We start from the raw sequence: 16457 nt of genomic DNA, 5'->3' as shown, positions 1-16457 counted from the left end.
TGAACCTTAGAGCATTTCGGCGAGGACAGAAATAAAACCGCGCAGTGATATGCAGAAGCCAAAACAGACGACGAGGGAGAAACAGCTCGGCATGTCGTCTTCTTCGGCGAGGGTTAACACGACATGAGAGGGAACCCTCGCAAGGCCCGTGACTGTCGTCTTTTTTAACGCTGGTTTTTGCATTCACTTTGTTTCATATTAAATTACATTTATACATTGATTGCGTGCATCAAACGTCTTATGCCTCAGGGCAAACTTCAGATTTAAAAAATAATTTTAAAAAGTTCTGATCTACGTGTCAAGAAGCAGCCGAGCTTTCCGTGTATGTTTTTTTATGCATGTGTTCGCGCGCCCGTACATGCGTATTTAAGCGCGTGTTTGTGCATTTGTCTTCAATAGCTCACGTTAGCATCTAGCACACGGAAAGCGTCGCACAACTTGGACCTTATCTTCTAGAGTAATGTCCAGGCGAAGGCAAACGTAAGCAAACTTTTGCAGGGCTAGAACATGCTCAGAGCCCTGCTCATAGGGGCGCGGCATCAAGTGGGTCTACCCGTCCGACAGCCAAGAGCGCTGAAGGTGAATCTGCCGGGCGAATGCGCGCCCGCAAGCAGCAGGCTCTACATGGCTCCGGCGCCAGCGTACCGCGAGGAATGTACGACGCGATCCAAAATAAGGCTAGAATGGCGTGTCCCCAGCGATCGCACGGGCGAAAGGCCCAAGTCCCGCGTGAACCAGAGATACGGGGGTCCCAGGGGTCCCCACAAAGTTCATGTTCAAAGTCAGCGCTGTATGTAGGTGTGTGCCTCTCTTTGACCTGTTGCTGTGCGCTTGAAACTATAATCCTCTCAAAAAGCCTCAGCTGGCCGGTGGGTTCGGAAGTCCCGAGCTACACATTGTGACGATCAACGTGGGACGACGGTCTGCAGGATCGTAGCAACACCACCTAGATAGCACAAGGCCTGGTCGCTCGGATACATGACGTCATGCTATCTGGCCCGACTGCCAGAGAATCTAATGGGGATGCTCCCGAGTAAGAAGCGGTGATTTCGACGTCACCGGTTTCGTCCCGCCAGGGTTGGCGATGGAAATTCCGGGCCAGGTAGCATTACGTCGTGGATCAGAGTGAACAGGCCTAGTGCTATCTAGGTGGTGTTGATCGTAGTGGATCCGAGCCCCAGTTATCTGGCTCGCGACCGTAATGAACCCATCTTCCACATCCCTGGTGTCACGGTATCGCTGTTATTCTCCTCCATTGCGGCACATGTGGCACGAATTGTACAAATTTCCGCAGCCTTTGGCACGTTAGCGACCATATCCATGTGCCCTACGCGTTCCCGGGTGGCTTATGCGCCTGTGCTCACAGTTACCAGCGCCCACACTACCGCACTCTGGCGCGCAGAGGTCGGCGCCACGTTCGTGTGCCCCCATTTGAATCTCGAATCGCTGTTGTAAATCGGTTTGGTGTGCTGCGACTAGGCACGTTTCTTATCGGGTGATTCCGGGCTCGTGGATCAGCTTCAGGTCAGGGCTTAATCCTAATAATATTAAGTTTATTTCGGTTCATCGGATACAAACCGAGGAATCATCGAGGCAGAAGACGCTACACTAGACTAAGGCCTGCCCTGCACGTGCAAATAAAAAAAAAGAAGAAAAATCATGGCGAATGATCATACCGCAGCAATGATACCTGCTGGAATTTAAAAAATTACAGCTGACTATACTGCAGCATGCAAAACCGATGCAATCCAACACGAAATAAATATATATTGACATACAAACAAAACCTAACATAAAACATTGACAAACTAAAAAAGAAAGTAGACAAACCATCTTAGAAACTAAGATGGAATGATAAACTGAAATACAAACTAAGATAGAAACTTAAATACAATTTCGTGAACGCACGTTTTACAACGATGTAGAGAGTATTTTATACGCGAGCTGTAGAAATACAATTACTAGGTATTTTAAATGTGAGCTTTTGGATATAGCATGCTTCGTTCATGGTCTGTCAGGAATTGATAATAGGTATGTCGAAAGTTGTCGCCATTGTGCACGACTATGCAATATTGCTCGATTCCTTCAACCACTTCACTCGACGATTCTATAAGTTCTGAGGACGCACCTGGCACATCCTTGGTCGCGAAGCTCTTGAGTGGGATGGGCCCAACCGCCGGCTGTCTGCTGGTGCACTGTTCCCTGTGAACAAGGTGAACAAAGAACAACACAGTCAACACCGAATGAACAGCGAGGAAAAAAAAAGAAGCTAGGCAACTTAGAAACCGGTAACCCTCTAAGTGCGCCATAGCATACCGTATAGACTCGTGTAAAGGTCGCACCGGTGTAAGGGCCGCACTCCCAACTTGGCAGCCAAAAAATTTGGAATAAACGAGTTCCAACGGAGAAGTAATTGCGTTCGGCGCCCCTGTATCGCGCCGCGTACTTCCGCGCGCCGTTGCTAGATGGCGAGAGCTGCGCGTTGACCTCTGATACAGTGGTACATCCGGGGATCCGGGCGTAAGGGCCGCACCTCATCAAAACTGTGAAAGAAACGAGCAGCCCTTACACGAGTGTATACGGTAATTTCCCTTACACGGGCAATTACGGTACTTAGATTGTGATGATTGTGACGTTTCGACAGCTGCACGCGCGTGCGTCACGGGCGACCTTCCACACTTTCGCACAGCAACAGAGTACTGTAAGCCTTAGGCCACCATCGCATCCATATGCTTCCCTCGTGCAAAAAGTCGCTATTTCAAACGCCTGGCTCGTGCTTTGCTTACCAGTTTCTAGCACTATTCCATCGTTACAGTTAGCACTTTCAGATGCTGTGTCAGACTGCACTGGCTTCGATATCGGCCCATATTTTCTGTTAGGTATACCTCCAAAGTGGTTGAAGTCCACCTACAGTGCTATCGCATTCAACAAATACTGAGCAGCAAATATCCACGTAGTCACCCTGCAGAGTGAGTAGGAATCAAAGTAGAGTGACTACTGCCCACCTGGAATGTCAGTTTTCAGACCGTCATATTTTTCTACCTGTCAGCACTACATACCACTAAATGGTATTGGTTCTGCCTTTCACCCAATGTTCCTCGAAACTTTCTTTCTCGACTTTCCTGCGCATTATCCTGACTGCATACTTTTCAACATGCAACGCAGAAACCTGCCTCTGGCAGGTTTCTGCAGCCAACGTCGTTTATTCGTGTTTTTCTGCCTTACGCCGCGCACGGCCAATACAACTCCATACCAAACGTAAATTACTGCAGCTTAATCTGCAGAAAGAGGCATCAGAACTTCGTACATCAGGGTAGGCGCCAGTCGATACTGGGTTCAAGAAATTGTCGCCCGAGGGAACACTTCGTAAACGATCAGCGCTGTCACTGAGCCTTAAAATTCCCGCACAGGATGACTTCAGCAGCGATGACAGACATAACATACAAGTGGCGTGAGATGCGCTCTTTTGACGTCATCGGAACTCGTACTCAGTGGCATCAAATTGAAAGGCCTGGGAGAACGGACCAACGCCGCTCAGTGGTCCGAAGATTATATACCACCCCTACAATTAACTACGCCTGCCTTGCGGGCGAGCCTGTGTTAGGCAAACCCGAAAGCGGATAAAAAAAAAAAGACAGCGATTAGGCTCAAGATTCTCCAAATCTCCGAGTTTCGCCGAAACAGTTCATTCTCCCAGACTTCAACACCAACGAAGTTCTTTATTCAAATATTACCTCGCAGTGCCCAAGAACAGGAGGGCTGTCACGTCAACGAATGCAGCCCGTATTCATTTAATCCACTTGCTCGTAAGTCAACCCGTTACTCAAAACAAAAGGGGTGTACATGTTCGCCTTAGTTCGGTGCTCTAATATTTCGCGATACGCCTCGAAATATAATGACATTATTTTAGAGAAGTTTCTTTGCAATATCCTTCATTCTTTCCACACTCTTTAACGATAGCAGGCTGTCAATTTCTTCAGCTCAGTCCCTCGTCATCGCCTACAAAACCATCCAAAGTTCATTAAAAGGCTCAACAAGAACAGCAGCGCTACAAGATGACGCGCATAATTGAAACCGGCCGCTGAAAGAACAGCCGCACGTGGCACAGCGCTTTCTCATCCCTTTCTCGTATAGAAAGGAATCACCGCATCTTGCATTCCCTAAACCCTCTTAGCATTTTGCTTTCCTTTCAGTGGCCATGCGGGTCTTCTCGAATAACCAAGTGCTCGCTGTACTACACCTGCCGCCCGGGCTTCTTCGAGACCCTCTGTACGCCCGCGTGCGTGCGTGCTCCTATATTTAAGTCGGCCGTGACGTCACAACAGCCGCAGGTGTGCCGCCGATTGCCCCGATGCGCAGCGTCGGTGGCTCGGCCTCGTTAGGGGCTCATTATTAAAGCAGCGGCGGCGACGCGAGAGCGGTCTATTTTAATGCGCGACCGAACGCCATTGTTCCGCACCGTCGCGCCACCAGGTAGCGCTGTCGGCGGCGAGCACCAGTTGCGTGCAGCGCAGAAGTTAACTATAATCGCGCGGCAATTTCGAGTGACAAGCATGTCAGCACTGCATAACACGACAGGAGTGATGAGGGAAACGCAGGCCAGGCGCTACACTCGCAACTGAGGTTTAGTGTTCTGTAGAATGACTTGTTGTTGGGCGACTTGGTGTTCGCTTACCTACATAGTGTAGCGCGAGGGCACAATTACAAAGAAGAGACACAGAAACACGTCACAGGCGCGTCACAGCGTCACATCGCCTGTGACGTGTACCTGTGTCTCTTCTTTGTAATTCTGACTTCGCGCTACATTATGTCGGTAAGGTTTAATGGAAGAGATCAAACACTTGTGTATACGCAAAAGAATGCCGGGCATGTAGATACAAGAAAAAAAAAAACGGGAGGGAAAAAAGCGAGAGAAACAAGAATTCACACCGCTATCACGGGGCATCTATAAAGGTGATTCCATGTTGGTGATTCCATGTTGGAACCCTGACTCACACACGTGTCGCGGCAATAATGTAAGAAGTACGCTTCCGATATCTCCCTTGTGCTCGTGTCATGATGGCGATAGACGATCGCCAAGTGATAATAATCTAGCGACAGTTGTTGCTTTAGAGAAGCGGTGTCTGAGGTTGTCGAGCACAAGAGCTGACGCGGGGACGAAAACGTGCCGTGACAAGCGCTTGTCCCATCTCGTCTCCTACATCTTGGGCTGTTCACGCTCAATATGGGTTACCAACTAGCCCAGTCAGCCACCTTGTCTGAGGCTAGTCGATATATTGGCCTCAGGTTGCTAATTTGCTAGTGGCCGCGAAAGTCGGATCAAACAGCGCGTTGTTTATGTTTCCTCTGAATATATGTGTCAAACTAATTGTGATCACACCTCTGGCAAAACTAATTGGAATATATATCACGGGGTTCTGTACTGCACGGACAATGTCGAATTCCGCCATATTGTCAAATTCGCCATCTTCAACACACCAATGGGCCCACGGGGCTGGTACACGGGCTCTCTGATTGGCTGAATACACCAATGCGGCGTAATTTGACAGTGTCCAGGTTAGGTGGCGTCTAGACACACGCCCTAGCGGCGGGCTCCCCCAGAGTAGCAAACACTAAAATCGAAGGTCATGCTTTTGTTGACTATGTGCGCCAAAAGCGATTTCGGAGCCGGGACACGTCATCGACGCCAATTATAGCATCCAAGGTGTCCTACAGGATTCTCGGCCGGACTTAAATGCCGAAGGAGCATCATTTATAGACTATTTTCACGGAAGCTTCGCCATGATGGGCTGTTAGCGGGAGCATTTTTTAGCTGCCAGTGACAGCCTGTGCATACGGGTATTGCGGTCAACTCACGTGCAGGAAAATGGTTCCACAGATGTTTTAAGTATTTCATGATCGAGAAAACGCTTCGAAGAGTTTTGTACCTGCGCGCAAAATTAAGAAGTTGTTCTTACAACACCCCGAAATACCGGCACTCGTGAATCGAAATTAAAATCGTCTATACGACGCCGGGTCTGGGCAAAAGAGGAGGAGAGCGCGCGCACAATTGTCTCCGAGATCGGCTGGCGCACCAAATCACAGAGGCCATATATCTCAATGTAGACATTTGGGCTTGTTGGTGTAACATGTTTGCAGATGTTCTTCTGGTAGCACAAAAAAAAAAAAAAAATCACGGACGCAGAAGTGTGTGTCTTCGTTCTTCTTCTACGTCCGTGTGTGTGTGCGTGTGTTTTGCGCTACAAGAAGAAAATCTGCAAACATATATATCTCAAGTTTTCTCCCGCTCAACAACGCAAGGCAACCTACCGCGCTTTATTAACTATGCACTGACAACCCCCCCCCCCCCCCCCCCTACGAATGTGTGTAAATTCATCTCTTTCTTGAGTCCCTGGTCTCTTGCGAATTCTAATGTGATGTGACGCATTGTAAGATAATCATTGGCCTAAACTGTAACAGAACATTCCGCTTGTAGTCAGAAAGCGCTTCGAAGGGGTATTGTGGTCAGACCTACAATATTGTAAAGGTATTTAAACACAAACCAAACCAAACCGTTGCCGGCGATTGCGCATCGCCATTGACTGACTGATACACAAGGTTGACCGTACCAAACCAACACTGGGACTGTATGGGATACGCCGGTGTGGAGGGCTCCGGTTTGATTTTCATCGTCTGGAAGTTCTTAATAAGTGTGTACCTAAATCCAAATGCAGGAGTTTTCTTGCATCACATGGGATCTTGCGAAAAATCCTGCATGTTCCCGTGTAAATTGGATGGCTTATGGCACAGGCCAAGCATATGGACCGTTCCTAATACTTATTGCGAAGGGGAATGGTGGCAGGGGTAGTCAAATTTCTTGCCTGGTCACCTCGGGTCACTTTGTGTATCTGCTGCAGCGTCTAGCTAGCCGTTAGCACGTATCGATTTAAATATGGTGCCACATAAGATGAGTTCGTGAATGACGTAATCAAATGCAAAATAAATTAAAGTGTAATGTTTTTTATTTGTTTTCTTCGTAACAAGGAACGAACGGCCGCATTGGGAGCTAGAGGTTGTTACGTTGAGCATGGCCTTCGAGATCAGACGGGCACAGAGCGCAACGTCCAATCTTGGAGGCCGTGCATTGAGCATCTCGATGACTGGGCTGTTTCCTCACAAATTCCCGTAGAGGACGGCACCGCACCCCCCGCCACAGACGTTTTCCGAGAGTGGAACACGAGAAAAAAAATGTCCCTGCCATCGACGCATCCGTCATCAAATGAAGAAGGTCAGTGGATACTTTTCTGCCTTCCAGTAAAACCTATGACAAATAAATTGATTCATTGATTACCTGATCGACTGAACTACCACTTTCTTTATTTAAGTGTAAGACCGAGCTTTATATTATTCGACTACGCATTCTGATTTCTCGTAGAAGTAATGGCCGTCTCATCGAGTAACTAGCTCAAGTGTTATAATTGTGGTACCTGCCACAGGCAATTTTTACAAAATTGGTGAACCAAAAGAAGAAGAAAAAAAATGCACTTGGTATATGTAGTGCTATATAATTAAACAAGAAAGCTGTGCTGTTGTATCGTTGTATCGTGGACCGTGATTCGCGTTTTTTCGTGTCTATTCTCTCTTCGTCTCGTCTCGAATGGGCGCCGGTAAATCGCGTTGCGCGATGTCGTTTCATCAACTAAATCACGCTTCCCATGTTGGCCTGCCGCGCCCATTGCTTCGTAGAAACCCAAACAGGCACAACATCCGACGCTGCTTCACCATCGCTGACATCAAAACCACGCCGCAAAGTGCACCGCTTTCTCTTTACAACAGGCTGGCTGCCGCTGCATGCCAGACTAAGGTCCTTATGCCAGACGCGTCGCAGCATCGCCGCTGCTATTAAACAAAGAAAGTGAGCCCACCAGGGAGAGCGAAAGCAGCCAGGCACACACACACACACACTTCAACAGATGGCCGCGTGAGGGCGCCGTCGGCACTATCAGTGCTGGGACAATCGCCGCACGCGATCTCGTTTTCACGGCGTGACATCGGCGCGTGCGCGCCGTGTTAATTAGATTCAGGCGGGCCGATTAGTATTCTGTCCACGGCCAGACAGCAGTCCCCACACACCCCCTGCCCCGTCGGCTCTAGCCCTTGAACTTTTCGTCTATCTTGGGATCGATTTTTTTTACCCACCACCACCACGACTATACTGCCCCCAAAGCCGGACACTGCCACAACTTCCGCGCGAAGCGGAGGTCTACAGGGGAAAAGACTGGCGTACATAGCTGCCGTGCAGCACTGATTGCGGCGCCACTACCCGCATTTTACAAACTATTGGAACCTTCAGCGATCGAAACGAGCCGAGTTCAAGACACTGCAGCACTTGCAGAAGCGTTCTCGGAAGTTTCCTTTGGAATTAGGCCTTTAAAAAGTCATTCTGGTACTCTAAATTCATTCAGCTGTAAGTTCTATATGAAGTGTTCCTGTAGTGTCTGTGGTACAGAGACAATAAAGATGAGGGTTTGGCGAAAGAGCAATATGTCGGGGATGACATGGAGTTCAGTAGTGCCCCCCCCCCCCCCCCCCTCGTCGACTTTGCGCTTGGATGTTCGATGATCGATTTTCACCATGAGAAAGGGGCGTCTTGTTCTATAATATATAGGTGCTTGTCACGTGTTTCAGAATAAAAGTAAAGCAAGGTTGCATAATAATCACGCAAAGCTCAAGCGCCTGAAGATAATCTGTCAATTTATTTATACATAACGAGATTAAGGTGAACATATACGAATACATATCTATAGCGCAGTCAAGATTGACCTAACGTAAATGTTCTCAAGTACTCAATGAAATAATATTTGATACCGAGAGTTACAATAGTATTCCAATATTCCTTTAGTTTAGGCAGTGTTCATAAAAATGAAAAAGAAATTTGTAAAGGAATCCGACACCACCGAGGACTCAAAAACCTAAGAAGGCTGCGGCAATGACATATTTTCATGATCCGTCTCACAACATAAACCGGGTGGCCACAAAGAATGACCAGAGACTGGTTACTCTCTGCACCGTACGAGCTGGCCAGGTTATGCAAACTCATTTCAAAGGGGGGGAAAAGCGAGCAGTGGCTGTGGCAAAAGAAAAAGAAAACAAAAAGCATTCCACCGTTTTCAGGAAATGTGCCCTCTTGGGTAGTTTAAAAGGTACCCCTCTCTTGCGGCAAGTGCTATACGTTGACCAGACAGGCCGCTGCATCAATGAAATTTGCTTCCTACGGGCACAGGAGGAAACTTGCCCCGGCACTGCAAGACCCGTGACTGCTGCCCGGACATCTCGCACATCTTGATGGTATATGGGGAGGGAATCAAACTGGAAAGGGTTCTGCGTGAAGCTTTGCATATCGCAAAAATTGGGCACAGAAACGTGGGCAAGTAAACCGGTCCAACTCACTAATAACAAGTTTGAGTCACAGCGCGGGAAATCCTTACACCTCCACTGGGACGTCAAAATTACCCACGGTCACATGTCACCGCGAAAGCCCCTTCTCCACAAATCGCAAGCAAAACAAAACGACGCATTCATGACGTCACTGGTGTGCTGTGCGTTAAGATGGGAAAGAGGGTATGCTGGCAAGCCGCCCTTTCGCACGACATGCGAGCATGGTTTGCCGGGGCGTTCATAACACGCGCAGCCAGCGCGCCTGTCATGAACGCACGAACACTTGCCAAGGATGAGGACTGGGTGTGTTGATACAGCATGCTAGGGGTTGGATTGCGCAACATTTCGACACAGAACAGAAACACACAACAGAGCGCTCTGTTGTGTGTATTTCTCTTCTGTATGTTCCATTGAAATGTTGCACCATCCAACCCCTATATATATATAGCAAACGAACAACATGCCTTGTCTTGCTAATTTATTTTAGAGCGCAGCACCCTTTCCAGCGGCTAGCATCGGCGTAACCGAGCGAACGAGCAGAATGAAAGATGAAAGACCGAACGCGGAGAAGCGCAGCGGGGGATGAAAGACGCGAGGCGGAAAGCGTAGGAAGAGGGTGGGGCGGAACCCTGAGGTGGAAAGCGGAGGAGGAGGGCACGGCGAAAGCGTGAGAAGTAAAGCGTAGTGCGGCGACGATGACTACGAGATGGCGCCAGAGAAGCGCGCGTCGTCTGAGAGGTCTGTCGGTGGCGGCTGCTCTGAATCGCGACCACGCGTCACCCTCCGCGCTGCCTCTCGAGATCTCCAGATTAGCGAGGCAGTCGAGCCACACTTCGCTCCGTCTGCAACGTGCTGCGTGAGACAGGTTGTCCGCGCCAGCCTATATATCGCTAAATGAAAACACGTATCGAGCTGCGCTAAAATTTTGCATTAGGACGAATCGTAATCGTCAGTGAATTTTTTTTTCTTGTGATTCTGCTTTCTTGTGGTTTCCTGGTGTCATAAAACACTAGAGGTGTGCTCATGTAAAACGAAAAAAAAAAGTACTCAGTAGCGACTTCATCCGAGTAGCATCACACATCTATAAGTGCGCAATTAAAGACGTATTTTTCTGTCAGTGAAAGGTGCACTGAATTTTGAGTAGGATGTACTGAATTTTATTCACATATTTTTGTACTGTGAGTTGAGTCTAATTAAGTTGAAAATGTCGAAACACATAAGCGATTTTTATTCAAGACTATAATTCGTACATAGAAAGCGAACATAAGTGTCAAAACGTCGCAACTAACATTACATTTTTTAGCCGCTTTCTTGTCTCTGAAAGAAGCTATGTTGATAACCAATAGCTTCTGCTAACAGTTGCTCAAGCTGTCTTTCGTCTGAGGGCCCTTACAACCATCGGCGGTACGAATCCTGGCAAAAAGGGATTAGTTATATTTGCATCAATGTCACATCATCAACGAATCAGTGTCAAAGACATGGTCCAAGCGATGGACCTCCTAGTCTCCTATCGAAATACATGGCTACGGATAAATCGCTTTTCTCGGCAACCACTGCACCCGTTTTGATGAGGCTTGGTCCATTTAAGAGGAAAAGCGAAAATGTAGTAACTGCCATGAATATCTAGTAATACCATGAATATTTCAAAACACAATCTTGAAAGTTGCAAATAAAAAAAGTCCGGTATCAAATTTGCAACAGATTCGGATATAAAAAATGATATCACAATTCTGTAAACCACACCTGTTAATACATATGAATCAGATAAAATTGGTGTATCCTACACCATTCCGAAATATACCAATAATTTATGAGTAGAACTTTTGAGAAACTATGCAAATTTTGTAGGAATTTGCCGTAAGTTGTAAATTAATATATCACATTTGTCAGCTTCACATGTTCCAAACACAGGCCGTTTACAGAACAGCGACATCTGGTTTCGGGGCCAGAGTTACAGATCTGTAAACTTCGTGCTTCAATTTTTTAACGTACCGAATTTTAGCAATTTTTGTAAAAGTTTTTAAATCCCAAATCAATATTCTGTTTGCCACAGTGGATAGAATTTAACTGCTCCCTCTCAATGCAACCAACATCATTCAAATCGGTTCATCGGAATTATCTCACGAAAGTCTTTCTGCCTTTTAGATGTCTTGCGATGAGTTCAGACGCAGCAACATGCCACTAACGTGCAAAGTGCATCAGCAAATTACACTACTATCACATGAAGTATTATTGCACAATATAATCTAAGTCGAGTACGCCAGAAGGCGTTACTAAGCCAAAAAGGCCGCACGATCCACAAGCAGTGAAGTTGCGGGTCGCAAGATGCGATTTGATCTCTGGTAAGAAAATGGCGCGTTGCTAGCGGGGCGATTTCTAGACCATGAGCAGTCACGTGACCTCCGCCATAATTGCTTCCAATTCGCAACGCACAAAACTGCGAGCAAATGTGAGAATATACGGTTAGTTAAAATTCCTAATTAAGACAGAAAAGCCTACTGCGCAAATTAAACGTGCGTAGTAGTCTATCAAACGACGCACACGCACGCTAAAGCAGTCACAGTATATTATGCAAGCACTTAGGCCCAACCGCAGCGTCTAAAAATAAAGAGTGCAGAATATGGATGCGCAGGACGTGTCGCAGGACTGGTTCGCCCTTGAATGCCAGCGCCATCTATTGCCTAAAGTCAAAACTAACCAGAAATGAAGAGCGATTTATGTACTAAAAAGTAAAGCCCTGTATACGTTTAATCGACGGAAAAGAATCAGAACGGCAGCGAGACAAAACGCCGCTATTCTTACGTACTAAGTAAGATTCGAATTCGCTTTAAGCAACGCGTACATTTTGAATGGCGGGCAATTCAAACTTGACATTCGTTAGCGCCACAGAATAGCTTGCCCGATACTTAGATGTTTGCACTTAGCAGTAATTCTCTTAGTGCTGACGCGTGGTGCCGTCTCCACAGAATGCACTGCGGCTATACGAAGCTCATCTTTGTGCTTTCATTTCGACTACTGGCCCACTACAAAGCACAAGCCACATCTGTTGACAACTTGCCCACGGGGAAAAATCATGCCCTCACATTCGTCAACGAACACGTAAACAACAACAAAAAAAAAATGAGAAGAAGAAGTTTTGCCGTTTTTGATTGTGGAGCTACGCTTACCACATGGTTTGCTGAAAAACTAGTGCACCCCGAAACGACACAAAGTTTCAACATATTTACGCTTAGACGCCGCTGACGCCTCCAAGCAGTTCCGATCGCTGTACCTTCGATCGGCGGCGGCATATGATGATCTGTGACATCAACTGACGCACTGACGCAACCAGGGTGGCTGCGAACCGACAGCTCGGCTTAATCTTTACGATTTAACACAGAGAAGAATAAAAAAAGAAAAAGAGGTTGAAGGAGAAGACGACGACGATCCCTGGGGACGAGCGGCAGCATTTCATTGGCTATCTTCCCGATCGATCATCTTTGCTAGCCTTCATCTGTAAATAAACAATGATCCGTAACAATACATCTAGCCTGCCTGGTGAATGTCCAATGTGTCAACTTTTCCATAAACGACACACAAGTTACCCCCGTGGCACTTGGTCATGACGCTCGGCAAAGGCCTTGCTTGGTGATTGCGCCTCGGGTTCAGCTGAGCATAAATTTGTTAACCTTCTGAAACCACAACTGCATAGCTATAAAGCCCGTGAGACAAGTCCAAGTTTTACTTAGGCCTAACGTCAATTTGGGTGCGCCACAAACAGCCAGGCGAGGCGACGTAATACTTGGACTGCGTTAAAAGGTATAGCCATGTAAAAAGGACACTCGGAGAATGAGAAGCATCAACGATAAGTTTTTAATTGCCCTGACCTTCTTCGTGCAACATTAGATCAACACAAACGCATGTGTCTGGCCAGTTATAAGTCTTAATAGTCTACCAACAGGGTTGAACGACGCCTAGACACCGTGGGTTTACTAACCACGGTCATGTAAAAATTAATGCAGAGCGTCTTAAAAGGCTGAGAGTGTCGAACGCTCACCTTATGATGGTGACTGACTTGATATGCAATATTGACTCGACATAAATACGAGGTCGTTAGCTAAACCACTTAAGCCTCGTACAGTCTTCCAAAAGGATGAACGCCGACCAACCTTGTCCTAACCACGGTCATACGAAAACATTGTTTACTGCACAAACTCTTTAAGCGCTAATACTGTTCATTAGCTTACGATGAGGCTTGTCTTCTATGCATAAAACATTGGCTCACCTATGAATGCGAGTTCGTAAGCTAAACCGTTTATAAACATCGTACAATCTTTAAAAGAGGTTGACTTCAACAAACGCTAGTTGTCACAACTATGGCTATATGAAAGTGATGCCTACTGCCGAAACGCATTAACAGCTAACGCTATAATCGCCGTATGCTGACGCTTGTATTGTGGACGCAACATTGGCTCAACATAAATATGACATTGTAAACTAAACCATTTCAACTCGTACAACATTGACAATGGTCGACCGGCGACTAACCTTCCGAACAAGGTCACACGAAAGCAATGTTTACAGCCCATACAATTTAGGAGCTAATCGTATTCATCGTCGTCATCAGATTATTTCATGTCCACTGCAGTACGAAGGCGATCTTTCAGCAGATCTCCAATGAGCGGTGCCTAAAACGTGGCGGCCATGACCTGTTTTCGGCTCCTAAAGTACTTCCGGCGCAGGTAGCCCGCAAAATCGTAGCCTTTGACATCCGCCTCTGTAACTCAGAAGCGGATTCGTACACCCATTATTACCCCTGTCTCGCGTGAGCTAACTCTACCCTACACTTACAATCTTACACTTACAATTGCTAATCTCACCACGCAGCCTAGCTAAATCCATGCCATCCTAGATAACGCGTTCGTATCGAATCGTATTCAGATCAATCCAATTCGAAACACCTCTGTCGAAAGTCTGGAATAAAGGGAGAGAGAGAAAGAGCAAGGTACACCACCGAGAGGGTGAGACCAGGACCGTACCATGCTGTGGCACCGTGAGACTCTCCGTTCTGCTGCGGTTGATTCTGCTGCTGCTGCTGCTGTTGTTGCTGCTGCTCGCTCCCACAGCCGAAGCATCCGAGGCAGAACATGGACGCCGGTGGATCATGGCATACGTAGAGGGGCCTGTCACATCCCAACACCATGCCTGTTGTTTCTTTCTTTAGGCTTCTCTCCAAGACGGATAAAAGTTATGGCATCGCCTTGCACCATGTTCAGCAATGCTCGATACACCGCTCTGCTGTGGACAAAGTTAACGCTTTTTTTTTTTTTTGAGATTGCAACTGGGGCGCTGCAAATCAGGGGCCGATGGGGCGTGGCTACAGCGAACACGATCTGTCCGCGCTCTCCGCCGCGGAGGGCAGCGAGTGTCAACACCTATATTTCTTGCATCGCGGTTCGATCCCAGTTCATCCTTTAATGAGCAAGTGTTAATTAGTAAATCTGTGATTATCACATCTGCCGATGCCCACCGCACCTATTAAAACGCTGCAAAAAAAAAAAGAAAAGCGCATCATCTTCACTGCCCAACGTATCGTTTATGCTACGCCGAGTTTGATACCTCAAAGTTCTCATTTAGGCGCGGGAAACTTGACTCATATTCTCTAGCGGCGCTTTCGATACGCTGGAGCGAAGATGCATTTGTTAAAAAATGTTTCACTTTTTAGTTGTACTAATTTAGCTTTTACTCATACCGTTCAATTGCTTTTCTTGCGTGTAAATGTACTTTCCATAGCCAGAAATAAATGTGAACAAGTTTTCATTTTTTTTTCTTGGTCTGGAACCGTGCTTAAGCATTACAGGGTTTAAAAAAACTTGACTCTTCCCGTTCGAGACAGGTGATATCCCTGCAGCCTTTGTCAAAAGTATACGGGCTGCGTTGCATGCAGCAGGGAGGCTGACTAAATGCTGTTTAATGGAGTTCCTCTGGTAAGCCATATGTCCAAACGCCCTGGGGAAGGAAAACAACTCGCCTTCTCACCAAACCCGAGACCTGGAATGGCAGGAGTACCACGAGAACCGCACCATGACATGACATGACACATACGGTGAACGTGCGGACAAAGCCCGTATACTTTTGACCAAAGGCTCCACCTACAGCGTCCACAGCTTGGAGCAAGGTGAACGAGCACTGCTGTACAGGGCTTCGTCTTCCAATTACAAAAATAAAAAATTAAAAAACGAGGAAGGGACATGTACGAAACCAGGAGGCAATGACGTGGTGGTGTGACGTCCTGAATCCACGAGCCAGAGCAAGGAGGCCACGTGCGTTAGGATCACATTCCTTGACACGAGGACATGCGGATGTGGGGGACGGTGCCGGGAGTGTTTTTCTTTCTTTTTTTTTCTGTGCACACACACAAAGTTTCGTGGGTACGGGGCAAAGGTGGCCAGAGGAGCGGGCTTGAAACAGACAAAAAACCACGCCGCGGGAAAGTCGTGTACAGAGAGAAAGCGAAAAAGCCAGTTCGCCGCAGAAGCTCCCCGGCGACGCGAGCAAAGCCAGCAGCAGCAGCAGCAACAACAGCCGCGTCAAAGCGCAGATCTCACGGATACGAATTGACAAATTGCCCAAGGCCGCACGAATAACTGTTTGTAAACGCAGCGTTTCATAAGACAAGTGCGGACAACTGTGGTACGTACACAGAGCCCGTTCGGCACATCGCCTTCAGGCGTTGTGCGTTACTATTTGTTGTACACGCCAAGACAGCGCATCAATGCAAAAACAGTTATGAAAATAATGACGAGTCCGTTTCACATCACCTTGAAAATTTCTGATTGGACGTTTGCGGAAGGTCTGAATATATGCGCAAAGTACGTCGTTTAGGGAAAGGAGGTAGGAAGGTAGACTTCTGGGCGTTCTTCTCGGTGCGATGTGTCGTCATGTAAAGAGCGAACTTCCTTGATTGTGTATGACAATGTGTAGGTCGCGATAATATGGACGCGGCCCGTACAAAGTTGAACAATCACGGATGTCTAATGGCGGACTTGAACCAAAAACAG

At 47.2% G+C, this 16457-nt stretch overlaps 1 protein-coding gene across 5 annotated transcripts in view; it reads right to left on the bottom strand.

Moving 5' to 3' along the window:
* The window catches only part of LOC119433776 (treacle protein-like), a 135583-nt gene that overhangs the window by 20881 nt on the left and 98245 nt on the right, over nucleotides 1–16457 (bottom strand). For 2 of the 5 annotated variants that reach the window (XM_049659130.1, XM_049659132.1), the window contains one exon: nucleotides 2129–2202. The exons of 2 other annotated variants lie outside the window; for them this stretch is intronic. In XM_049659130.1, the coding sequence (XP_049515087.1) occupies nucleotides 2129–2202 (74 nt within the window). Of the gene's footprint in view, nucleotides 1–2128; nucleotides 2203–14435; nucleotides 14580–16457 lie in introns of all 5 variants that reach the window. One more of the 5 variants, XM_037701026.2, reaches the window with a different exon arrangement.

This window comes from Dermacentor silvarum, chromosome 11 (assembly GCF_013339745.2).
Source record: "Dermacentor silvarum isolate Dsil-2018 chromosome 11, BIME_Dsil_1.4, whole genome shotgun sequence".
NCBI classification, from domain to species: domain Eukaryota; kingdom Metazoa; phylum Arthropoda; class Arachnida; order Ixodida; family Ixodidae; genus Dermacentor; species Dermacentor silvarum.
Note: the sequence above shows the minus strand (reverse complement) of the source record. Positions and strands in the feature narration are given on the sequence as shown.